The 25537-nt window shown below is 42.2% G+C and overlaps 1 protein-coding gene across 7 annotated transcripts in view; it reads right to left on the bottom strand.

The window, feature by feature from the left end:
• The window catches only part of IQCK (IQ motif containing K), a 126804-nt gene that overhangs the window by 81302 nt on the left and 19965 nt on the right, over nucleotides 1-25537 (bottom strand). For 5 of the 7 annotated variants that reach the window (XM_027098104.1, XM_027098106.1, XM_027098102.1 and 2 more), the window contains 2 exons: nucleotides 6363-6415; nucleotides 6148-6225 (listed from right to left, as the gene is read on the bottom strand). In XM_027098104.1, the coding sequence (XP_026953905.1) occupies nucleotides 6148-6225; nucleotides 6363-6415 (131 nt within the window). The remainder of the gene's footprint in view (nucleotides 1-6147; nucleotides 6226-6362; nucleotides 6416-25537) is intronic. The other 2 variants (XM_027098103.1, XM_027098109.1) reach the window with 1 other exon arrangement.

The raw sequence follows: 25537 nt of genomic DNA, 5'->3' as shown, positions 1-25537 counted from the left end.
AGCCAGCCAGTTTATGAATATGTCTGTTCCATGATTTTAGAGCACATTTAAGCAAGTAATAAATATTAGCTGAATAGATGAACAAATAAATTAAAAATAACTCCCTTTAATAGCTGAAACACACCCATTTGTATATGTATCAATAGTGGGAAAAAAATGTATTCCCTTAAAACTGGCACCATAATTCCTCTTAGGTAAGGAACTAGCTTTGTTTAGATGAAAGACCATTTCACAGATGGAAAAACTGAGACTCTGAGAGCTTATGTCATCTGTGCTGAGCCACACAGCTGGAAGGAGTAGAGCGTGGTTTAGCATGCAGAGCTGTGATTCCAGAGCCCAGGTTCCTAACCCCTACACTGCACTACCTTCACTTTGACGTCCAGGACATTCTTACACCTCCCTTGACAGCTCCGGGATTTGACTTGTCATCTTCTTCAACCCACCCCCACAAGCCTCTCAGATACTTCATTATTCATACTGATGACACCTCCAACACCATGGCCTCGAGTCCATGTGATCCCATGACCCCCTTCTTCCTTCGTGACAGTCACATCTTAGAACGGGTTGTCCCTGAAAGACTGTCACATCTCATCTTCCCAAAGTCCTGATCTCATCATAGTCTTCTCTGTCCTTTCATCTTTCCCACCCACTCACTTCTATTTATATTGTATTTTGCCCTTATGTGAGACTATGACTTGGGTTATTGGTGTCCATCTAGAACAGGGCTCAGCAAACTACAGCCCATCGGTCAAATCTGGCCCATCACCTACCGTTGCAAGTAGAGTGGTACTGGAACACAGCCACGGCCTTTTGTCACGTGTTGTCTATGGACAACTATGGAGTTGAGTAGTTGCAACAGAGACCGCACGTGTCCTGCCAAGCCTAAAAGATTTACTGCGCTGACCTGACCTAGAAAGCCATTTCCTTGTTCCCCAGGAGCTCTGAGGTTATTGGAGCCATGTTCTTAGGGCAAGCCCACGGCTCTGGTCATATTAATCCTCCTCATTGCCACTGGGGAGAATTGGGTTTGGCACTGGAGTGGGGTGGGGAGGGAGAATGAGGCTGATGTGAGGGGACTGGCTGGTGAGCTGTGCCGGTTCAGAGCCGGGTCTCAACCAGGGTAACACAGACGTCCCCAGCACCGTGAGGCTTCTCACTTGGGCCCACACCTGTCGCTCTCCCCGCCACACCCCAGGGCCCTTTTCCTTCCATGTCATTTGAGCCTCTCAGCATCATGTGAAAACTCAGTCTCCTCCACTGCCTGTCACTCCAGCCATCACCCACGGAGAACAGCCCACAGCCCCCCCAGTTCACCTCCAGTCAACAGATTCCTCCTTGCTCACAGCCTATCCGCTATTCAATCAGCTGGTCATGAGGAGCTTTGAAACATCTTACTGTTTCTTTTCCTTTTAATGTTTTATTATGGAAAACTTCAAAGATATAAAAAAGTAGGCAGAAAAAAAATGAACCCAGTTCACCATCCAGCTTCATTTATACTGTTCTCCATGTCAGTCACTCAATGTAACTTCCCCCAACCTTATCCATTGACATCATATGATTTCATATTTCATTCATAAATATTTCAGCATGTTTCTCTAAAAAGAAGTAACTTTTTATTGTGAATACGAAATCATTATCAAACCTCAAATAAAATAACAATAATGCTTTCTACCATCAATTATTTACTAGGTGTTCAAATTTCCAGTTGCCTCCTAATTTTACTTTTTAGTTTGTTTCTTTGAATCAGGATCCAAATAAGATCCACTGAAATTTCAAAAACTGTATGGACCTACCATCCCCATTTTAGTGCTTCCGAGTTTGGTTATGTTTCTTACTTCCAGTGTGAACACGTAATGTAGTGTTTCTGTTTCTTTCTGAAAATTGGTTGTTAAATCATTAACACAATTCAGAAAATATAGTAATTTATGAGAAAAATGTAAGACATCATTCTTAGAAAAGTTAACAATGCTTTTCCATGTACTTAAGATCCTGTAGGGGAACAAAATTTGCCACCCAAAATGTCTCTTTGCCATGTGGATTATCTCAAGCTGAAAACAATCAAGGCCCAAAAGACTCAGGAAGAAACTTCCTCCTAACTGCCTAAAAAGAATTTAGATGGAAGGCCTGTGCCTGGAATAGAGTTATCACTAGAGATATCGGCAAAGAATGTGGGTTGGGTGTGGTGGGGAAACTTAGACATCAGAGTCCACTCTCTGTCCCACTGTCTCCGCAGGGCCCCTCCAATATTTATTTACCAAACATATGCTTTTCCATCTTCATGGCAATTGCCTTCCTCCCCTTTGAAGTCTCAGGTCCCTACCCCTAACATCCTCTGTTGTCTTTAACTGCAGATGGTATTTAAGGTGAGGGTTTCAGACATTTTGGTGAGTTACTCAGTTCTCCTGGGCCTCTCCCATGTATATAGGTTATTAAACTTTTGTTTGATTTTCTCCTGTTAATCTATCTCAGGTCAATTTGATCGTTATACCGTCCAGAAGAACCTAGAAGGGTAGAGGGAAATTTCTCGCTCTCAGACAATCCTCTGGGCCTAGTCTAGACCTTTTACTGTATTAGCTTTGCCAGTTTTCAACACTGATTTTACCCAACCACCTGTTTCCTCCACCTCTTTTCCAGGGTTGCTGGAAATAATCTCATAAGCAGGCTGTTTATATGCATCACAAATTCAGGCCATCAGCTGGGCCATCCCTACTCATCATCCCTAGTTGATTCCCTATCGGTTTCACCACAGCAGCTGTTGCAGCCTCCTCCCCTCCCCCACAAGCCTCCAGAACCTGGGCCTCCTTCTCGGCAGATACCTTCACATCCACACGAACGACCAGAATGACAGTGCCCACCGTGAACTTTCTCAGCTCTTCTCCCTTCCCCCTCAGATTTCCTCTCACTTTTCCTTCTGGATTCAATCAGAAGTTCTCAACCAGGGGCAATTTTTCTGTCTCCCCACATTTGCCAGTATCTGGAGACATTCTTGATGGTGAGGACCACAGGGGGTGCTACTAGCATGTGGAGTGGGGGAAGGCTGGAGATGCTGTGAAACATCCTATAGGCCAGCCCCTCACAACAAAGAATTACCGGGTGATAGATGTCAGTAGGCTTGGGGAAACGTGGGTTAGAGATGGTCTCTTGGCTCCTGCCCTACCTGCCTCTCTGCTCTCCCTGTTCAAGAGCATTCTCGAGAAGGATATGGCACCTGAGTTCTTGCCTCTTCAAGACCAAATCTGGGCACCAGCCAGCTTGGCCACTGGCCCAACCTGACTGGCTCCAGGCCAGTGGTGGAGTGGGGCATAGATGGTCTTGTGCATCCCCATTTCCCTTTAATGCTTTATTAACATTTGTTTTACAACACTCACTACAGAAACTACAGCTACTTGTAAACACATCTCTCTCATTCCAAGGGTCAGAGCCATATTTTATTCATCTCTGTTTTCTCCACAGCACCAAGCTCTTTGCATTGCATTTGGTAGATATTCAATAAATATTTATTGCATCAAATTAGATTAGTATCATTTACATTTTTATCATGCTCGGGGCACCTCTTTGAAAGGTAATGGAAGCAGAGAACACAAATGCCAGTTAAAGCAAGAGCTTTTGTGTTTCTGTTCTTGTGGAGTCCAACTGAAATGCTTGCTATTGCTACTTTGCAGTATACTTACATGAGCTGCCAGTGGAAGTTAGCAACTATTTTAAATTAAGGTATTTTTACGATAAATGACTAGAGATTTGAGAGAACTCTTACTTAGAGAAACTCTTATTTTTAAGACTCTTCTTCATTTTTTTTTTTTTTAATATTTATTTATTTACTTACTTGTTTGGTTGCATCAGGTCTTAGTTGCGGCAGGTGGGCTCCTTAGTTGTGGTTCCAGAGCTCCTTTATTGTGGCTTGTGAACTCTTAGTTGCAGCATGCATGTGAGATCTAGTTCCCAGAACAGGGATCGAACCCAGGCCCCCTGCATTGGGAGTGCAGTCTTAACCACTGCACCACCAGGGAAGTCCCTTCATTGGTTATTGTAAGTGGGAAAATGTTTCATTTTCAACCTGGAGAAATATGCTAATCTTTCACTTATTAATCATTTATAATCTATAAATTATAGGCTTTCCATGTTCTTTTCTTTTTTTTTTTTTTTTTGCGATACACGGGCATCTCACTGCTGTGGCCTCTCCCGTTGCGGAGCACAGGCTCCGGACGCGCAGGGCCAGCAGCCACGGCTCACGTGCCCAGCCGCTCCATGGCACGTGGGATCCTCCCGGACCGGGGCACGAACCCGCGTCCCCTGCATCAGCAGGCGGACTCCCAACCACTGCGCCACCAGGGAAGCCCGGCTTTCCATTTTCACAGTGGACAAAATTAGGCAGAGGCTTAGAAGCTTAATAAGAAGCAAGATTTTCTAATATCGTTCTCTTTCCAATGTATAGGTAGTCTCAGATTTTTAAAAACTGGTTAATACCTGAATTCTTTTAAACTCTCAAAATTGAGAAAGTCAGCCAAGGGTCTATTCAACTTGGCATTCCCCAGAAGGGCAGATTTAAGCAAAAGATGTAACATTTGAGGGCTAAGGGTCTAATTTCATTTTTTTCTACTCTGTTTAATATGGGATTTTACAAAACTTACTTAATTTCCTAGTGTCTCAGTTTCCTGACATTGTTCTTGCAAAGGGCTGGTGTGAAAATATTTTCAAAGAAATAAGTTAAATATTATTTTCTCTAAATTGAGTTGTCTTTCTTCCACTTATGGCTTAAAATTGTTGATCACTGCTTAAACGTCATCCTCCAGGGACTTCCCTGGTGGTCCAGTGGCTAAGACTCCACACTCCCAATGCAGGGGGCCTGGGTTCGATCCCTGGTCAGGGAACTCAATCCCATATGCCATAACTAAAGATCCTACACATGGCAACAAAAATCCTGCATGCTGCAACTAAAGATCCCAAACATGGCAACAAAGATCCTGCACGCCACAACTAAAGATCTGGCACACAGCAACAAAGATCCTACGTGCCACAACTAAGAACCGGCGCAGCCAAATAAATAAATACTAAAAAAAAAAAAAAAAGTCATCCTCCAAGTGAGGTCTTTACTGACCGCCCTATATAAAATTAAGTCCCGTCAATACTCTATATTCTCCCCTCTCTGCTTTATTCTTCTCTATAGCACTTACTTGCTTATTGTCTGCCATCCCCCACCAGAATATAAGCTCCACTAAGTCAGGAGTTTTGGCTACTTTGTTCACTGCTTTATCTCCAGCACCTAGAATGATGTTTGGCACACAGTAGTACTCAATAAACATTTACTGTATGAATGAACAAATTATGCAAATCTAGAAATGTCATAGGCTATAAAGCTATCAAAGGCATGAATTAGATGTAATTGAATCAACATGGCTAGATCTCAAAAGCATGTATTTCAGTCAAATAAAAGCAAGTTGCAGGATAATGCATAAATTTCCTCATCTGCAAAATAGGGCTGGTAATAGCATTGTTATGAGGATCAAGTTAGTTCATGAGCGTTAAATGCTGAGACCCGTGATACAAGCACTCAATAAATGTTAGTGGTCATTATTATTACTATATCACTGATGATAAACAGGTCACATAAAGTAATATTACTAATTTTGTATGATATAATCTAATTTTATATAATTAAGTAACTAATTTTAAGACAACGGAAGGATGCAGTATAGACCAAGCTGATTAATTCTGTGAGGAGAGAAAACTCAGATTAGAATGACGGTCAAAGAGAGTATTAACCTCATCTGTCATGTTCTAATATTTTAAATGTAAATGATGCATATAACTACAAAGTAATATTTAGAAAAGTTTAGTTGTATTTCCTGAGACATAATGACCTTTAGGGCTAGGAGGAGAGGAAGAGAGAATGGAGAGATGAATTACTTAGGATAAGAAAATTTTTTAAGTTTTCTATTTTATTTCTGAAGTGCTTCTTGAATAATCACTGCATGGATAGGATGCCCTTAGCCTAGAATAAAAATAACCAGAGAAAAGAGCCACATACACAACTGATGCAGGGTCCTGGATGGATTACATGAGTTAGTTCTCATAGATTGGAGGAAAACTATCATTAACACAATCTTCAAGTTAGGAATAAATTATTCAAAGCCTTGTGTCATTACTTACTGCAGTTTCAGCCACTCTTCCACAAATGGAATGGAGAAGAATTCTGTGAATGTCTCCCCTATCCTCTTTGGATTTTGACTGGTCACGATGCCATATGTTTTGATCAACAAGAAAACAATAAGCAAGAATTCAAGTCAGTTGTTGCTATTCTGCTGGCAAATTAACACTATTGAACCCTTAGGGTCATGGAATATTCAAAGACGTGAAAAACTTACTTGTATAACCATTCGGTCAGAAAATCACAGGCAATGAATTTGGTTCTTTTCCTCTAAAGAGAGAAGAGAGAATTAAATTATATTCTTTGCCCCCATGTTTAAGTTGGACAAAGGAGGAGGGGTTAATTGATTGCTTGTGTTAGATGAAATATGCATAAGTCCTTGGTGAGGTTTATAAGCACACCAACAAACAATAACTCAGGCAATGTAAAGAATTCTGACAACATTTCGCTAGTCATCTTGGGTAAGCATATATTCTGACTATATTAACAGGGACTAATAAAAGACAATGCACATAGTAGGAGGCTTATTACATGCATTTTGGATTTATCTCAGAAGGATTTCTTTAAATCTAGACCTTGATTCAGAGTAAGTATATTTATTCCTTTCCCCCAGTCCACTCAGATCCTCAGAATAGCAGTACTTCGGGTCTGGGTGCCGTTGGCCAGTGCATTGACTCTGCCAGCTGCCCACCCATCAGCCCCTCTCCACTTCATCCTTATTACCAGAAACCTGATGACAATCAGTCCAGGGGAAAAACATTTCCCAGCCTCCCATGTAGCAAGGGACAACCATATGACATAGTTCTGCTGTTTGAGATAGAAATGGACATGTCCCATGGATTTCTGAGAAAGTGCTACTTTCTTGATTTCTGCTGCCCTTTTCTTTGAAGTTTCCTTCTACTTCTTTCAGTCTAGAACACAGATGTGGGGCTGGAAGTGGAGCAGCACCTACCAGCCAAGAGGCCAAAAGCAGGGGGTTAGAAGGAACCTGGGCCTTTAATGACTTCTTTAAGCTACTGTACCAGTTTGTGGCTGACCTATTCTGGATATCCTGATACGTAAGGAAAAATAAACTCCATCTGGATTATTGGCACTGTTCTTGAGTTTTCATAACATGAAGCTGAATGCAGTTCCTAGGTGATAGACAGCTAGTAAGCCACAGGGAAAGAACGTCCTAGAGTAATGGGGGACGAGGCTCGCAGAACAGCAAAGGAGAGGAGCACTGGGTATCCTGCTTCCTAGTCCCATTTAAAGTGTCTTGTAACCCAAACAGAACCAGTTAACTCCTTTTAGAAGATTGTTATGGGACTTCCCTGGTGACGCAGTGGTTAAGAATCACCTGCCAATGCGGCGGACACGGGTTCGAGCCCTGGTCCGGGAAGATCCCACATGCCGTGGAGCAACTAAGCCCATGTGCCACGACTACTGAGCCTGTGCTCTAGAGCCGGCAAGCCACAACTACTGAGTCTGTGTGCCACAACTACTGAAGCCCACACGCCCAGAGCCCGTGCTCCACAACAAGAGAAGTCACCGCGATGAGAAGCCCGTGCACGGCAGCGAAGAGTAGCCCCTGCTTTCCGCAACTAGAGAAAGCCCGTGCGCAGCAACGAAGACCCAAGGCAGCTAAATAAATAAATAAATATTGTTCAAATAGCAGGGGCTAAGAACCAGTCGTTGGTTAGTTACCATGTGAAGAGATCCTTCCCAGGAATGAAGGCAAGACAGACTCTGCTGGAAATTCTCCTTGCCCCTCCAGGTGTACCCTTTTCCACCGCACTCTGTGCCTTAGCAGGTTGATTTTATGGTTCATATCAACCAGGCTCGTTTACTCTGTTGTTGGGTCCAGCCACTGGGAGGTACCAGCAGGAGATCCGACAGAGGGAAGAGAGAAAGGCAGGGTATAATGGGTTGAGCTGTGTCTCCTCCCGGCCCCTTTGCCCCAAATTCAGATTCTCCCACACTTCAGAAAGTGACCTTATTTGGAAATTGGATCATAATTAGTTAAGCCCAGCCACTCCTGAAGTACACAACAACTCCAAGGAGAGTGAACAAATTTGGGGTTCTATTAGTAAGGAAGAAGAGTAGACCACCAATGGCAGATTCCTAACGACATTGTGCTAGACCCTGGATCCAGCTATGCCTGAAGCCAAACCCCTGAACCTTTCATGAGCCAATATATTTCCTTTTTTTACTCAGCCAGTTTGTGCTGTTTATTGCTTCCAACAGTAAGTTTTAGTTACTATTCCTTTCTTCTCCCATTGGCTAACTCCATTTGCCTTTCAAGATGCCTCTTGGGGGCTTCCCTGGTGGCCCAGTGGTTAAAAATCTGCCTGCCAATGCAGGGTACACAGGTTCGAGCCCTGGCCCAGGAAGATCCCACATGCCACGGAGCAACTAAGCCCGTGCACTACAACTACTGAGCCTGCGCTCTAGAGACTGTGCACCACAACTACTGAAGCCCGCATGCCTAGGACCTGTGCTCCACAACAAGAGAAGCCACCGCAGTGAGAAGCCCGCCCTCTGCAACTAGAGAAAGCCCACTCGCAGCAACCAAGACACAACACGGCCAAAAATAAAATAAATAAATTTATTTTTTAAAAAAAAGATGCCTCTTGGAAGCCTTTCTGAGCATTCTTACCCTCTTCGGTTTAGAGTAAGCACCTCCCACCACCGCCAGTTCTGTGTGTCCCTCTGTCACAGCACCTCAGGTGTAACTGTAACCTAACTGCCAGCCCACATGCCCATTTCCTCTATCAAACTATAAATTCTCTGAGGACAGGGGATGTGTCTTCTTTTTCTTTATGTTCCCAGTGCTTGAGTGCCTGGCAAAGAGTAGGTGATCAATGAGTGGTGAGTAAGTGAATGACTGACCTCACCATTCAACTCTCAAGCAAAAAAGCAAGAAGGAACTCATGCACAAGAATTCTGACATTTATAAGTAGGCATTGCTAATAAATTCTGGACAATTTCTCTTCACTTTCTTCCCCTGTTTTATTTATTAGGGGAAATATTTTCTTCTTCTTTTTTTCTTTTTCCCCCTTTACTTTGAAATAGCCAAATCAGCTTTATAAGCTTAAATAAGGTTAAAAAGATTGTTGTAAAATTGATTCTCACCAAAAAGGAAAGTGTCACTTAAGATTTTTCACTGAAAGCTTTATTATAGCTGTTAGTAAATAAAATACTGGTGCCTGATTTGCTGGAGATGCAGTCTTTTACCTCACTGCTGATAGCCTTTTATTAAAAAAGTGAAACACTGCTGGCCATGGTAATAAAATTAAATGTACTAGACCATGTAATGGGGTCTTCTAAGTCTGCATTGCAAGAGTAAGATTCCCCTTGAAAAGCTACCTTTAACCAAAATGAGAAAATACTTGTACAACAATGCAAATATGTATCTAGCATGAAGCGCCGGCTAATGATTGAAACAATCCTGCAGCTGTAGGAGAGCAGTGTCTCTCTCTCTCTCTCTCTCTCTCCTTACAAAAGATGCATTGTTCCCTTAGCGTTCACTGCACCGTTTGGTGGTAAAGATTCCTTCTATGACGGGAATGCAGCTTGACTTACTCTATTAAATTGACTTTTAAAATAGCCAAATGGTCTGATGTATGAAGGTCATGTAGACAGATTTAATCATTTTGATGCAAAGAAATAAAATTGAAGAAATTGTGTTTTCCTTCTGTCCTGGGCAAGTGTGGACGTGCTGTGCATACTCAGACACACAGAACAGTGGCGATATTGTTCAGCTGTTGTTTAGTTTAAAAATTATCTGCTGGGAGCTGAAAGAGAGAAGGGAAAGCAAATGAAAAGTTGTGGTGAGTGAGGAGATAAGAGAGGAAGTAATAGAGAGAAAATTAAAGAGTGAGATTAAGAAAGTGTGGGCACTGGGGTTTATGTAATGTGGCCAAATACACGGAGTTCATGATTGTTAACGGGTAAAAATGTCCAAGTTTGGGTAAGCAGGGTGATCAGTTAAGGCAATCTTATACGAGGTTAAAAAACAATTTTTAAAAAATCCAGAATTAAAAGGAAAAAGACTAAGCGTCAAGGGATAAGGTATCATCATGTCATCATGAATCTGCAACTCTGTTGTGCATGCAAGAAAACAAGCTGGGTGGACAGCAGGATGAGTTGATAGACTGGTGGACAGATAATGATGAAGCAAATAAAGCGAAACAGTAACCATGAAACCTAGGCGGGTGTTTACTCTGAAATTCTTCCAGCTCTTCTACATGTTGGAAAAAAGTTTATAATAAAACTGAGGGCAGGAGAACAAATCATAAAAGACTCAAACCCCAAAGAGAGAAAGGGCAGAAATCAGACAGTATTTTGTACCACTTTTTATGTTGAATACATGTATAGGAGGCAGACTGGAGGACTGAAGATGGGAAAGAGGAACAACTCACACTAGAAAGCCACTGACGCTCTTCCAGTAACTAATGTAATTTCACCCCACCAAGGTCAAAAGCACAGGCTGTGAGCTTAGTGAAGCATGGCTGGCTAGAGCACGGTGTTGGTTGAGGCTCTCTGGGTCTGCAAGGGAGAGAAAGCTGCTCGGGTTACCTTGGTTACTGGGCTTTTTTCAAAAGTGCGTTTAGGCTAGACTTTGCTGTAACAAACACCCCCCAAATCTGAGAAGCTTATGTCATCGATGGTTTCTCCCTCGTGTTACACGAACACTTCCACCAGCGTGGCTCTCTGCTCCGTGCGATCTTTGCTCTGGGCCTCAGGCTGACAGGGCAGCCTCTCGCTGAAATGTTGCTGGTTGTCATGGCAAATGACACGGATATGGCGAAGTATTCTTTGACTCTTAAAGCACATTTTAAATGACACGCCCATTCATTCCACTGACCAAAGCAGTGACGTGGTCAAGCTTCCCTTAGGGAGAGGCCACAAATATTTCTGAACAATAATATAACCTAGCACAGGGGTTACTGTAAAGGTAGAAGGAATGTGAGAATTCCTCTTACCAGGGGCAGAGCCAGGTCTCGGGAAGAAGCGGACCAGTGTCCACAGCTGTCCAGGCACGGGACAGGTGAGCCAGAGTCGTCCACCAGTAGCTTGGTGGCCCAGCAACAGCTCTGCTCCTAGCTGTACACGGAGCTCAGCTTTTTGGCCGTGGCTTCTTTCTCAACTTGCTGCTGCTTTCTCTGCTGCTCTCTCCTAACTGGTTCTTTCTCCTGCTCTCTCTGCTTTGAGGTCTGCCGACTCATGGCTTTTCAAGCTTTCTCCTGTCTCTGGTGTTTCTCCCCTTCTACCCACACTATGACCTGCCCTTTCTCTCTGTTGTCTGACAACCTCACGCCCCAGACAGGAGAATCTGATTGGGCTGGTTAGACACTACCCAGGATGGACCATCCCTGTTGGGCAGAGCAATGCCAGACCATTTCCCAGCCACTTGCCATCCCTGAGAGGCTGCCCACAGGGCCTGAAACTTATTCCTGGCTCAGTCACTTGTGGCCAGAGTGATGGGGACATGGACAAAGCAGGGACAAGGGCCTGCAGTTATGGCTGTGGGCATGGCACCCACTTAGAATGTCATGGCCTCCTTTCCCACATAGATGTTCCCCATAAGAAACTTCCAGATACCCGAGACCACGCACCTCCCACCCAAACATGACAAAAGTGAACAATAACTATAATCCTAGGAATGAGCACACACATGGACGATAACCAGATGCCAAAATGCTTGTCACAGAAAACTTCAAACGGGTTCATTTTTTTCACCACTGCATTAGAATTTCATTAGTGAAAAATAATACTTCTCAAAAGAAGTCAAAAATATGGACTTGTAACACAAACTGTTGACCAAGACTTCCAGCATGAGCCACGTGGCCATTTCTAAAAGTGTTTTTGGTTTAAAAAAGTAACATTAAAGTAATTCTACCACACCTTTCCTGCAAGAATCTATTTTTTCCACTCCTTAGAAATTTTTTTCAAACAAAAGCTGATGGTACTTCTCATTTCCCTTATTAGTCAAGGACAGGAAATGGAGTTTCTTCCCTCACTGACCAGAGCCCTTGCACTTTTAAAAAGATATTCAGGTATTTTATTTTTTTTAAATACTAGAATAAATGACTATTACATGGGCAAGGAATATAAAAAGAAAAAAAAGGTTTTGTTTTACTGAATTATTCATAGTAGAAAATTTTAATGCCATGAGATCATCAAAGGACTTATCAGGAGTTAGAAATAGTTTCCTGATACCAACTGTTGTTTACAAAACTCTTCACTGTAATGGAATTTGATGAGCAACCAAAGGCGAAAGGGAAAATTTTACATTGCATGGGATAGGATGGGGAAAGAGGTGGAAAGTCTTATCACCCCTATCCAGACTCTGCATTTAATCTGTATGTAAAGCTGAGATAAGGTTTATTTTCAGCCATCATTTTATTCATGTATAAAACTCCTGATTTCTTTCCAAATTAAGCAAGGTGCACTGTTCCAGTTTGGCCTTGTTCAGTAAACATTTACTGAGGACCTGCTATGTGCCAGGCCCCAGGCTAAATGCTAGAGATGACGAAATGAGTAGGGCATGGCCCACTGCGGTTATTAATTCAATGCCCAGCAACCACCCCCAAGCTGGGTAGTAGCTGTGATGAGTATAGAGGATAAACCCCATCTCTAGCTCCGGGTGTGAACCCTGATAAGGCAGTCAAGTGATCCCACCTCACCTGCCACCTACACAGAAACCAATCTGGTCCACATTCATCCTGACCAAAGGGATTCACTGACTCAGGATGGACACGTAATTAATTTCAGAGTGATAAGATGTGGGAGGAGACGTGCTGGGGCTTCTGGGAAACCATTTCATTTGCTTTTCTGAAAGAGCTTGAGCATTCTCTCCTTCTGGCTGAGGCAAAACCTAGGACAGTGGCCACTGCTGTGTTACTGTTTTGAGGGAAGCCAGCTTAAGGATAAAGCTGACTCTATAAGAGGCCAAGCAGAGAGACAGAAAAAAACCAGGTTTTCAATTATATCACTGAGCACCTGAATCAAACCAATCCCGAAGCCTTCCTTCTTTATCTCAGAAACTTCTAGTTTCTAGCTCCCTGAGCCAGTAAATCCCCTTTATTATTTCAGCCACTTTCCTGCTAGTTGAAACATAATGAACTGTAGCCAAGATAGCTGCCCAGTATCCCTTCTGCCTTCTTCTGGTAACAGTGCCCTGAGTTCCTATTGGGGTCCACCCTTCCCAACTCTAAAGCTGTGTGCCTTGGGTAAGACTCCTTCCATTTGCCTAACAGCCCACTAAATGCCCCTAGTTCCAAGGATTGATTCCAGAGTAGGTCATTGACCTGAGCCAGTTGGATTAGAGAGGAACTCTGGGAGAGACTTTCTCTTCCTCTGCTACCCTTGAGCCTTATGAAATGGGGGATGGTGCCACAGGGGAGGGACCGTTTGAGGGTGGAGCCAAGCCAGAGCAAACAGAATCGAGAGACAGAGGGGGAACGAAGTCATGAAGACATCACTGGGCCCCCAGATCAAGCTGTAAAGGAAGATCTCCCCATGGGCCTCTTGTCTTCATAATAAACAAACAAAAAATCCTCTTCTACTTAAGTCAGTTAGAATGGGGTTTTCTGTCACTTGCAGGACCTGCCTCAAGGAGTTAACACCAGCACATATGGGGATGTTAGCTCTGCATACTTAACACATCCAGCTGAAACAAACTCTTGAGTTCAGACTACTTTTTACTGCTAACAATAAACCTCACATCAAAAACTGCTTACAGTAAAAATCATTAACTTTATACTCTGAGTGCCCAAAATATATTCAGAGATGCATTGGAAAGAATTTCCCAGTGAAGTTTATCACAGCCACTAAGCCAGCTATGCTTAATATAGCAGTCCAATTAAGTTCTAATTAAGTTCTGATCTCTTGTGTTTCAATTAAGCTAATCTAAAGGCATGGCTGAATGTCAGGGGATCGGTTAAGAACATCAAGCCAACTGTAATGTCTAGTCTTTATAATGATATTTACGTGTCTCAAACTTAATTTACTCCAGTGGAATACAACCCAGTACATGAGAGAACAGGAATGGTATTATAACCTTTTAATCAACCATCCGTCTAAAGAGACTGCTGAATGTCTATCTTAACAATTGCACAGTTGATTTCCTGCCTTAAAACCTTTTCCCCCTTCCAACTCACATAGACTCTGGCAGCCCAGGGGCACCAGGGAAGGCAGCTATCACTATAAATGGAAGATCAGGAAGGTCAAGGTCAACAGAGACTCCGTAAGTCTGCAAGTCTGTAAGTCTGTAACTCTGCAAGTCTTCGTGAAAATTCAGCTCCCACGAAAACTCCTATGTCAGTATTGAAATACTTGCAAAACTAGCTTCACAGTCATGTCTCCAAGAGACCAAAGGGTCTGGAACATTCCCTTCAAGGTATGCCCTCTGCTTAGAGAAGATGGAGAAGACGTGTCAGGGCCTGTGTAAAAGGAAGCTTCTGGCAGAGGCTCTGATGGCATGTCTGTCCTGATCCATGTCACGATTCCTGCCTGAAACTGGATTTATTCTTTCTTTCACTGTCAACCTGGACCCATCTCTCCTCTCTCTGGTTTTTCACTTGCTGACATCTGCCTCTCTGAGTCCCTTCTTCAAACACAATTCTTAATAACAAGAGCTACCCCTTACTGAGCTAAATGCTGTACTCACATCATCTCATTCAATCCTCCAACAGCTGTGGGGAGGTGGATACTATGATTATCACCCTCCCATTTAACAGATAAGAAAACTGAGGCTCACAGAGTTTAAGGAATCTCCCCAGGGACCCAGAGGGGGATTCAGGGCCCCTGTCCTGCCAGAGCGTCCACCTTTCTCAGCCTAATCTTCACCACCCAAACCCCATGTGGCCAGATTCAGCCCACATCTTCCTTACACACTGCCCTCATTTCCAGTCTTCTGTTCCAGGTCTAAGGAACTTTTTTCCAATTTAATTTTGTTCTTATTTTATTGCTACTTTTCACCATAGCTGTGCCAGTCCCTGAGCTAAATGGTTTAAATACATTACCTTATTTAATTCTCATAAATTCCCTATGTGAAGCAATTATTGTTATCATTATTTCCATTTTACAGGGGAGGAAACTGAGGCTTAGGAAGGTTAAGGTTACAAGGTCACAATGCTAGCAAGGTCCAAGGCCACATATCTAGGAGGAGGTAGAGCTGGGCCTTAAATTCAGGTGAGCATGGCCCAAAACTCCATGCTGAGCTTCCCTTAGACAGCCTCCCATGTAATGACAACAGCAGCTACTACTGTAAAAATCTGGATGGTTCCAGGACTTCAGAACCAGGGTCAGCAAACGTTTTCTGAAAGGGTCAGATAGTAAATATTTTAGGCTTGTGTCCCAGCTCTTCAGCTTTGCCACTATAGTACGAAAGTGGCCACAAACAATATGGAAAGCAATGGGTGTGACTGTGTTCCAGTAAAACTTCACTTAACAAAACAGATGGCGGACGCCAAGGGCCAGAGTGTGCAGCCCTGTGCTTCAAAACATTATCAGTAACAGATAGATACTCTTTCAAGCGGAAGCATGGAAAAATCCATAGTTCTTGGTTTCTGACACAGAGGTTTGACTTCAAGAAAGCTGTTTCACCTCTTCTTTCTATTTTCTGGATAACCCTTTATTCTAAGGGATTAACAGTTTAAACATCCTTTAGGTCTAAGACTAGTTTATGACTTGGGTTTTCTCTTCCTAAAAAGTAGCAGGAGAAATGCAGCTCTCTATACAACCAAGAAGTTCAATGACTTATTTTAAGATATGTTCTTGTAAAAAACCAATCAATTGAATCTTATTTTCCTTCGTTTTAAAAAATGGCTTCTATCCGTTAGACATAAATTCTCAAGAGAAATCTGGGATACTTGCTGACTGTCTTCCTTCCTTCCTTCCTTCCTTCCTTCCTTCCTACTTTCTTTCCTTCCATCCTTCCTTCTCACTAACTGTGATGCTAGCATCTCTTTAACACTTGGCGGTCTCTTCATATTGCATTGTCAGGTTCTGAGCTCACCATAATTTCTGAGAGTTATGTTTAGATTTTTACAAATAAATATCATTTCTTTAAGGCACTAGTATTTTAAGGATGAGGAAAGTCCATCCTTGGCCATGTGTAATATCCAGAAAGTAGTAACAAGGATACCACCTTCCATTCATTCAAGCAACAGTTGGTCACCCAGAAGGGGCCATGGGGGAATGACATTCCTTTCACAGACTGGCTATTTTCCAAGATAATGTTAATAGTGTCAACAACAGTTACATGTAATGAATGCCTTCCAAGTGTCAGGCACTCTTTTAAATTTTACTTAACTCATTTATCCTCACAACAACTACACATTATTAGGTTCTTATGATTATTCCCACTTTACAGATTAGGAAATAGGGGCACAGAAAGGCTAAATACCTTCCCCCAAAGTCATTTAAGAGTAAATGGAGGGCTTCCCTGGTGGCGCAGTGGTTAAGAATCCGTCTGCCAATGCAGGGGACACGGGTTTGAGCCCTGGTCTGGGAAGATCCCACATGCCGCGTGGCAGCTAAGCCCGTGCGCCACTGCTACTGAGACTGCATGCCTAGAGCCCATGCTCCGCAACGAGAAGCCACCACAATGAGAAGCCCACGCACCGCAACGAAGAGTAGCTCCCGCTCGCCGCAACTAGAGAAAGCCCGCGTGCAACAAAGAAGACCCAACACAGCCAAAAATTAAAAAATAAAATAAAATTTAAAAAAAGAGTAAATGAAAAAAGAATTTGAACCCGGTTGGACTCCAGAGCTAGCTCCTTCACACATTACATAATGTAATCCTCAGTCATCCTGTCTGTGGTTTACAAATGAGGAGAGGAGGAAGCTGTAGGCAAGTAACTTCCCTGAAGATACTAGGCTAGAGACAGAAGTCAAACCTGCCACCTGCTGCCAAATCCATTTTGTTTCTAATGCAGTGTAAGAGGTAAATTGCAAAAAAGGGCCATTCTCCACCCCTCCCTGTATACATGTCTTCCCACCAAGAGATGGACTCTATTTCTCACTCCTTGAATCTGGGCTGGCCTCATGCTTTGCTTTGGCCAATGTGACACAGCAAAAGTGACACTGTACCAGTTCCAAGCCTCAGGTTCAAGAGCCTTGAGGACTTCTACTTAAATTCTTGCAACCCTGTCCATCTGTCATGTGAGCAATCCAGGGTTAAACTGATGGAGGATGAGAGACCAAGTGGAACAGAGATGATCCATCCCAACTGACGCCATCTTAGACCAGCCAGCACCCAGCCTACCTGGTAGCTGACCACAAACACATGAACAAACCCAGCCAAGGCCAGAAGAACCTCCCAGCTGAGCCCAGTCCAAATTGCTGACTTGCAGAACAGTGAGCTAAATAAATTGTTGTTTTAAGACACTAGCTTTTGAGGTAGTTTGTTATGTAGCAAAAAGTTAACTGATGCCAGAGTATAAAAAATGAAACGCAATTTATGGCCAAATGGTAACATTCTCCCTATCAAGTGGCCAGTCAAGACTGCTACCATAGCCACCCGGCACAGAACCATGCCCCTGAAGGCAAGAGAACAAAGCTTTAGAGTAGAGCAGGAAAATCCTATCACAGAGCCACTGCCTTTATTTTGTAGGACAACCATGGGGTTATCCTCAAGTCTGAGCCTGCTGGCTTTCTTTTTAAAGCCTTGTCTTTTGAGGATGACTTCGATTTTTAGAAACAAAAGCAACTTCCAGCCAAGTTTGGAGAATGAAGTGATCAATGTTGCTTTTGTTAAAAAGAAGAAAGAAAAGAAGCATGACTATACAGCTATAATAAGACTTTCTTGCACGGTTTACAAACTGGATCTGACAGCAATTCCAAGAGTTGCAAAGGGAAGGCTTTTCAGCACTAGCAGCTTTATTGACATAGTAGAACTGGGTGCCAGGCTCCAAAGCCTGACTCCTGCTTCAAACCCAGGCTCTTCCTCTTAGGAGCCATGCGAACTTCTCAGTCTCAGGTTTCCTCAGCAACAAAATGAGACAGTAAAATCGCCCATTCAAAGTGTTACTGTGATGATTAAATGAGACCACAATGTGAAATAATGCCTGGCATTTAGGAAGTACTCTTGATTGCCATTAATCACCATTGATTAATCACACAGACGGTAGCTGCTTGGTAACGATAGGTCATTATGAAACAGCCCTTAACTTTGAGCCATATTTCCTATTTAGGTGCTAGATTCCAAAATGAAAAATTGAGATCTGCTGTCTGAACCCATTTAAATATCATGACATTCAATCAAATGTAATAAGGTCAGGTTAAAAACTTGGTTTCCTCCACTCTTAGGTATCTACCCAAGAGAAATGAAAACATGCTCACAAAGACTTGTAATCAAATGTTCACAGCAGCTTTATTCATAATAGCCAAAAACTGGAAGCAACCCCAAAACAAAGTCCATGCAATGAAAACATTATTCAGCAATAAAAATGAATTAAGTACTGCTACCTGCTACAACATAAATGAACGTCAGAAACACTGTACTAAGTGAAATAAACCAGATGCAAAAGACTATATTGTGTGTGATTCTATTCCCATGAAATGTCCAGAAAAGGTAAATCTATAGAGATAAAAAAATAGATCAGTGGTTGCCTGGGGGCAGGAGTAGGAATGAGAAGTAACATCAAATGATCACTAGAGATATTTTGTGATGATGGGAATGTTCTAAAATTAGGTTGTGGTGCACAACTCTAAATTTGCTCCACTTAAAAAGAGTGGATTTTTAAAAATCATTTTTTAAAAGTGTGGCAAAATATACACAACATAAAATTTACCGTCCTAACCGTTTTTTAGTGTGCAATTCAGTAGTGTTAAGTACCTTCACATTGTTGTGTAACCAATCTCCAGAATTCTTTTCATCTTGCAAAACAAATTCCACACCCAATAAACAACAACTTCCCATGCCCCCCTCCCCCAGGCCCTGGAAACCAGCATTCCACTTTCTGTCCCTATGAATTTGACTACTCCAGGTGTCTCATATAAGCAGAATCATACAATATTTGTCTTTTTTGGTGACTGGCTTATTTCACTCAGCATAATGTCCTCAAGTTTCATCCATGTGGTAACATATGACAGAATTTCCTTCCCATTTAAGGCTGAATAATATTACATTGTATGGATATACCATATTTTGTTTATCTATTCATCTATGATGGACACTTCTGTAAATAGTGGATTTTATGGTATGTAAATTGTACTTCAATAAAGCTGTTCAAAAAAAGTTTTATTTATACATCCTCCTGTCAAAGGACCTTATGGTCATTTCCATTTCAAACAATACTGCATTTAATGTCCTTCTTCAGAGCTCTTTGTGTACAACTATTGAGAGTTTTTGCAGCAGCGTACAACCTTAGAAGAGACATGTCTAGTCAAATAGTATGTTTATTTTCTATTTTACTAGAAAGTTCTGCTAACTTTTTCTCCAGAAGGGTGGTACCAATTATGTACTGGTACATGAAAGTTCTCTTTTCCACAGCTTCATCCACTTCTTATATTGTGAAACATTTATATTTTTGCTAATCTGTGAGACATGATACCACTATGGTTTTATTTTTATTTCCTTCAACATTAGCGAGACTGAGCATCTTTTGATTTGCTCTTGGCTCTCTGGGTCTCCCCTTTTGTGAACTTCCTGATCCTATCCTTTGTTTGTTTTTCTATTTCATAGTTCTATTGTGTTGTTCTCTTTTTTCTTATTGATTTATAGGAATTCCTTACAGGCTGGATACTAACCTGTTGTCTATGTTGCAAGTAAGCAGAACAGATTAATAGATAAGAGTCAAGTCAATAAAAGGCAGAGATCAATAGGAGATAGAAAATGGAGAGCCTGAGATCAGGACCACTGCGATATTCATTGTTGTTATTCTCCGTGTGCTTCCCACAGGGCCTAAGAATAATCATAACAGTATCAAGTTATTTATTGAGCACTTGCTATGTGCCAAGTATTACCCCCATGATCTAGCTTGATGCTCAGAACAAGCTGGTGAAGTAGACATTATGGTCCCTCTTTCACACATGAAAAACTGAGACTCGGTGATACGAGGTTATTCAAGTAAGTAGCCCAACTGAGATTTCAACCCAGCTTTATCGATTCTAATACCTTCTCTTAAAATTTTTAAAAAATTTTATCAAATAATACCTATGCATAAAGGATCAAATAATATTAAAATAGCCCTTGCTCTTTTTTTTTTTTTTTTTTGGCTGCGTTGGGTCTTCGTTGCTGCATGCGGGCTTTCTCTTGTTGCAGCGAGTAGGGGCTACTCTTCGTTGTGGTGTGCGGGTTTCTCATTGCAGTGGCTTCTCTTGTTGCAGAGCATGGGCTCTAGGTACACGGGCTTCAGTAGTTGTGGCACGCAGGCTCACTAGTCGTGGCGCACGGGCTTACTTGCTCCATGGCATGTGGGATCTTCCCAGACCAGGGCTCGAACTCGTGTCCCCTGCATTGGCAGGTGGATTCTTAACCACTGCGCCACCAGGGAAGCCCAACCCTTGCTGTTAACTACCACGTTATACTTCCTTACGTAATCAGAGTCCAAAAATATTTGCTGAATGGATGAATCAAAAATCATTACCGAAGACACATATCAACAAGATTTAGCAGCTGAATCCAGGAAGCATGGTGGGGAAAGGTTTCTTATCTGAGGCAGACCGAAGACAGAGGAGGATACTCACAACTAGAGTCCCCAAGTGCATAAAGAAATATAAGCAATAATTTTCAATGAAGTGTCATTTAGAATACCAAGAAATCAGAAAATTATATGCCCAACAACAGGCAATAGGTTCAATGCATCAAGGTGCAGCCCTACTATGAAAGTCCACAGAGTTGTTATATGTGGCATTAAGGAAAGATGTTCCTGATATATTGCTAAGTAGAAAGTGCAAGTTACAAACAGTGAGTATAATGTTAAAAAAAATACATTAGTATGTACTAAATATAGAAGTATGAGTATATGTGAATTTTAAAAAGCCTACCAAGATATTTAACATTAACAGGGCTAGAATTATGACGGATGTGGGGTTTTTGGTTGTTTGACTTTGTTTTTCTTATTGGTAGTTTCTAATTTTTCTATACAAAGCAAGTATTACTTGTATAATAATCATTTCATTCTTACCTCTTTTTTAAAATGGGCAAAGGTCAAGAGTCCTTTAAAGGAGTGGGGTTTAAAAGCAAGAGATCTCAAGAACAGATTCCAGATCCAAAGGGCAGGTGAGGCAGGCTCAGGGTCTGGATCCAGACTGAGCTAACGCAGTTCAGTCTGGGTGGGAGGGCAGGAGCCAGCAGGGGCCAGCAAGGGCACTGCAAACAGCCTGCAGGGGCAGGGGTGGGCTGCAGCCTCCATCATTTGGGTCAAGAGTTGATTTCCTGGAGTGGTTAAGGGCTGAGCCTTAAAGTCAGAAGGACAGGTTGGCATCCTGGCTCTGCCTCTAACTAGCTCAGCAACCTGTGTGTGCAAGTAAAGTTGTTCATTCTTTCTAGTCTGCAGTTTCCACATTTAAAGAATGATAAGAACACCACCTATAGCACAAGGCTGATCTTGAAAATCAGTGAGACCTTGTAAACAAGTGTTGAGCATCACAGAACCTGGCATAAAGGAGACACCTCATAAATGGTAGTAGTTATGTTCCTAAGGATGTGGTCTGGTGGCAGATGGGATCAGTATGTCCTGATGGGCAGGGTGGATAGTCAGCAAATAGTGAAGAAATGCAGACCAGGAACTCATAGGAGAACTTAAGAGTACAAACCAGAGATCACCAGTTGGTGAGATCTAGCTTACAAATGTGCTCTGTTTGGCACGCTGTGTTTAATCTTTTTGAAAATTAACTGTTGGTCTTCCCTGGTGGCACAGTGGTTAAGAATCTGCCTGCCAGTGCAGGGGACACGGATTCGAGCCCTGGTCCGGGAAGATCCCACATGCTGTAGAGCAACTAAGCCCACACGCCACAACTACTGAGCCTGCGTGCCAAGCATGGGTTCTAGGCACACGGGCTTCAGTAGTTGTGGCACATGGGCTCAGTAGTTGTGGCTCACGGGCTCTAGAGCGCAGGCTCAGTAGTTGTGGCACGTGGGCTTAGTTGCTCTGCAGCATGTGGGATCTTCCCAGATCAGGGATCGAACACGTGTCCCCTGCATTGATAGGCGGATTCTTAACCACTGCGCCATCAGGGAAGCCCAAAATAAATAAATTTTAAAAAAAAGAAAGAAAGAAAATTAACTGTCAAAAGTATTTTAAAAATTAATCAGGACAGTTCATGGTAAAATATGAATTGGGGGCTTCTATTGAAAACTCAGGAGGTATGGCCACACTGAGCCCATGTTCTGCATGGTGACGATCAGTAGGAAATGAGAAACGTAGCAGCTGCCCCTGTAGTGCGTGAGCTTCTGTGGTGGCCACAAGGCCCAACCACTCCCTGGTGTCTCTTTATTGTTATTCCATGCCTGTTTCATTAGCTACTTGGCCCTGCAGCCCTTTGAATGTTTTTCCCTTAAAATAAACAGTGCTGATGTCCTGGGTGCAGTAGGTTGAATAATTACCCCACAAAGATGTCCAGGTCCTAATCCCCAAAAGCTGTGAATGTTACCTTACACAGCAAAAGAACTTTGCAGATGTGATTAAATTAAGGATCATGAGATGGGAAGCTTATCCATGTGGGACCAATGTAATCACAATAGTTCTTACAAGGGAGGAAGGAGGGTAAGAGTCAGACAAGATGTGATGATGGGAGCAGAGGTCAGAGTGATACTATCGCTGGCTTTGAAGATAGACGAGGGCTATGAGCCTAGGAATGTGCAGCCTCTAGAAATGGAAAAAGGCAAATAGATAGATCCTCCCCTAGGTCCTCCAGAAGGAACACAGTCCTGCAGACCCAATTTAGACTTCTGAACCAGAGATATTCTATGCCCTGCGATTATGAGTCCTGTGTAAAACAAAACAAAGCAAAACAAAACAAAACAAAAACCTGTCTGAAGCCTAAGTATTTTCAAATATCTCACTGGATGTTTATTAGGTAAAAAACTGTTTACAATGATCAGAATCTAAAACTTAGCTCCATTTAATATATAAACACAAAGTCTTTCTGCATGGTTTTAATATACATTGATTTTTCCAGAAGAGCAACTATCATGTATATTAAGAGAAAATTGTACCATGTTTTATTCAGAACCTCAGTTTCTCACCATTTCAGAAAATCATATCACCAAGGACAATATCACTTACAGGATTTGAGTGACTGACATAACACATGTGACTCTGCATTTTGTAGCTGTTGTGTTCATTGTGAGTCTATGCATAGGTGCAAGCAAGTGACCACCTCATAATACCTTCTAGTGTAGTTTTATTTGAGCTTTGAAAAAGGAAATACATGTTACCTATATTACAAATGATTTTTATTTTCTTTCTCATTTATATTATAGCCCACTATAATATAAATGGCCACTATATACATATATTTGAAATTATTGTATGGATAGATTACGATGATAGTGGCCCCTAATTGATCATGCCTCCTGGGTCCATGCCCCTTAGCAATGTGACTCTGCTACTTCTTCTACATGGAGTCCATTTCTTGCTCACTGTTGAGTTGCTTTGTTGAGTTGCTGGCCTTGTGAGCTGTTTTGAGCAATGCAATGCAATGGAAGTGATGCTGGAGTTCCAGAGCTCCGGCCCTACACTTCTGCCTTCGGCCTTTTGGAAAGCTGCCCTGAAAACAGCAGGCTGTGAAGGAGCTGGTCTGGTCAGCTGGAGGACGAGAGCCAGGCAGAGAGGAGCTGAAGAGCCAAGAGCCAGCACTGAGGCCCCAGACAGGTGACTGAGGGCAGCCTGGACCTCCCGGTGCAGCCTCGACACCAGCTGAAAGCAGCCACATGGGTGAGTCGAGGTGAGACTGACAGAAGAACCGCCAAGTCTCACTGGCAAAAAGAAATAATAAATCATTGTTTCTTTCAGCCATGAAGTTTTCAGGTGGTTTACTGTCAACAATACATCAATCAGGTAACTGATAAATAGGTAGCAGGACTAAGCCTTTCATTTCAGGATAGGTAAGAAGGGCACTATAATATATGATGATAAAGGGAGAGTGGGCCCACCAGGCTTGAGAGCCATCGCTCTGATGAATTCCCATTGCTCTCAAAATAAACCCCACACTCCTCACTGGCCTACATGATACGGCTGCGCAGAGTGACCTTGCCGCCCTCACCTCCCGTCTCGTTCGCTCACTCCGCTCCTGCTCTGTTGGCCACCTTTCTGCTTTGTCCCTGGAAGAGGCCACTGAATTTGGCGGTACTGGGTCATTAAGGAAACTTGAAAGTTGAACCAGAGCATTGTTGGTGCCAGAGGGTCACACATTAAAGAGAATGAATGGTAAAAAGTTGGAGATGAGGTGGTTTACACAGTGTGCCAGTGACCATGAAGGAGACAAAGAAAATCACCTAGACAGGGCAGCAAGGTCAAACAGATGGGTTGGAAATTGTTATTTATTTATAACTTCTATTTTTTCTGATTACAAAAATAAGTCATTAGTATTTTAAAATTTTCAAATACTACTGAAATACTGAAATATAATATAGGAGAGCAAAGGCTCCAAAAGTGTCATCTCTCCCCCAACTTACATGTGATTTTTCATTTATTGGCTAACAATTTGGATACTATTATCTACATTCAGGAAATGCCTCTACAATATCTATTATCGGCCCACAGATATGCTTCTACCAGCTATTTGTACAAACTAACCATTTCCAGTCATTACCTTTCACAGAGTATAGCTGTTTAACAACATATAAACCACTGCTAGCACCCAGCTAATTTCACAGCAAAACTAAGAGGCTCATCGACTTTATTTATAGGTGGTCAATGTAATGCCCTACAGATGCCACTTAAATTTTCTCTATGACCTTTTTACACATAGTTGAAAACAACCTTCTGGGAAAAGATTAAAGAAATGTATTTCACTTGCTGAATTCATATCATGAAATGAGCAGGGTCTTCATTTACTTCTAAGGCTGACATAACTCATGGAAATTATACATTTATGGTTCAGTCCTCTAATTGTATTCTCTAAAAATTAAGGAATAGAGGAATATCTGGTTATTAAATAATCTGAATTTTATTCTGAGCATTTGAAAGATTTAAATATCTAATGACAAGCAAACTATTTGGTTATGAAATTCATCAGTCTAATTCATAATATCTAAAATGGCATATATACAAAATTGGGTTATTATGAATCGAAATCAAAATCATCAAGCTTGCACACTCTGTCCCAGGCAGAGTCTGTCTGATTCCATAGGCCAGATTCTGAACCACTGGACCATGTGCCATAGACCTCCTCATTCACATAGACACACACACACACACACACACACACACACACACACACACACACACA

The sequence above is a fragment of the Aethalodelphis obliquidens genome, unplaced genomic scaffold (assembly GCF_003676395.1).
Source record: "Aethalodelphis obliquidens isolate GAN/ISIS:26980383/991018 unplaced genomic scaffold, ASM367639v1 scaffold120, whole genome shotgun sequence".
Classification (NCBI taxonomy): domain Eukaryota; kingdom Metazoa; phylum Chordata; class Mammalia; order Artiodactyla; family Delphinidae; genus Aethalodelphis; species Aethalodelphis obliquidens.
This window is presented reverse-complemented; position numbering and strand designations above follow the sequence as displayed.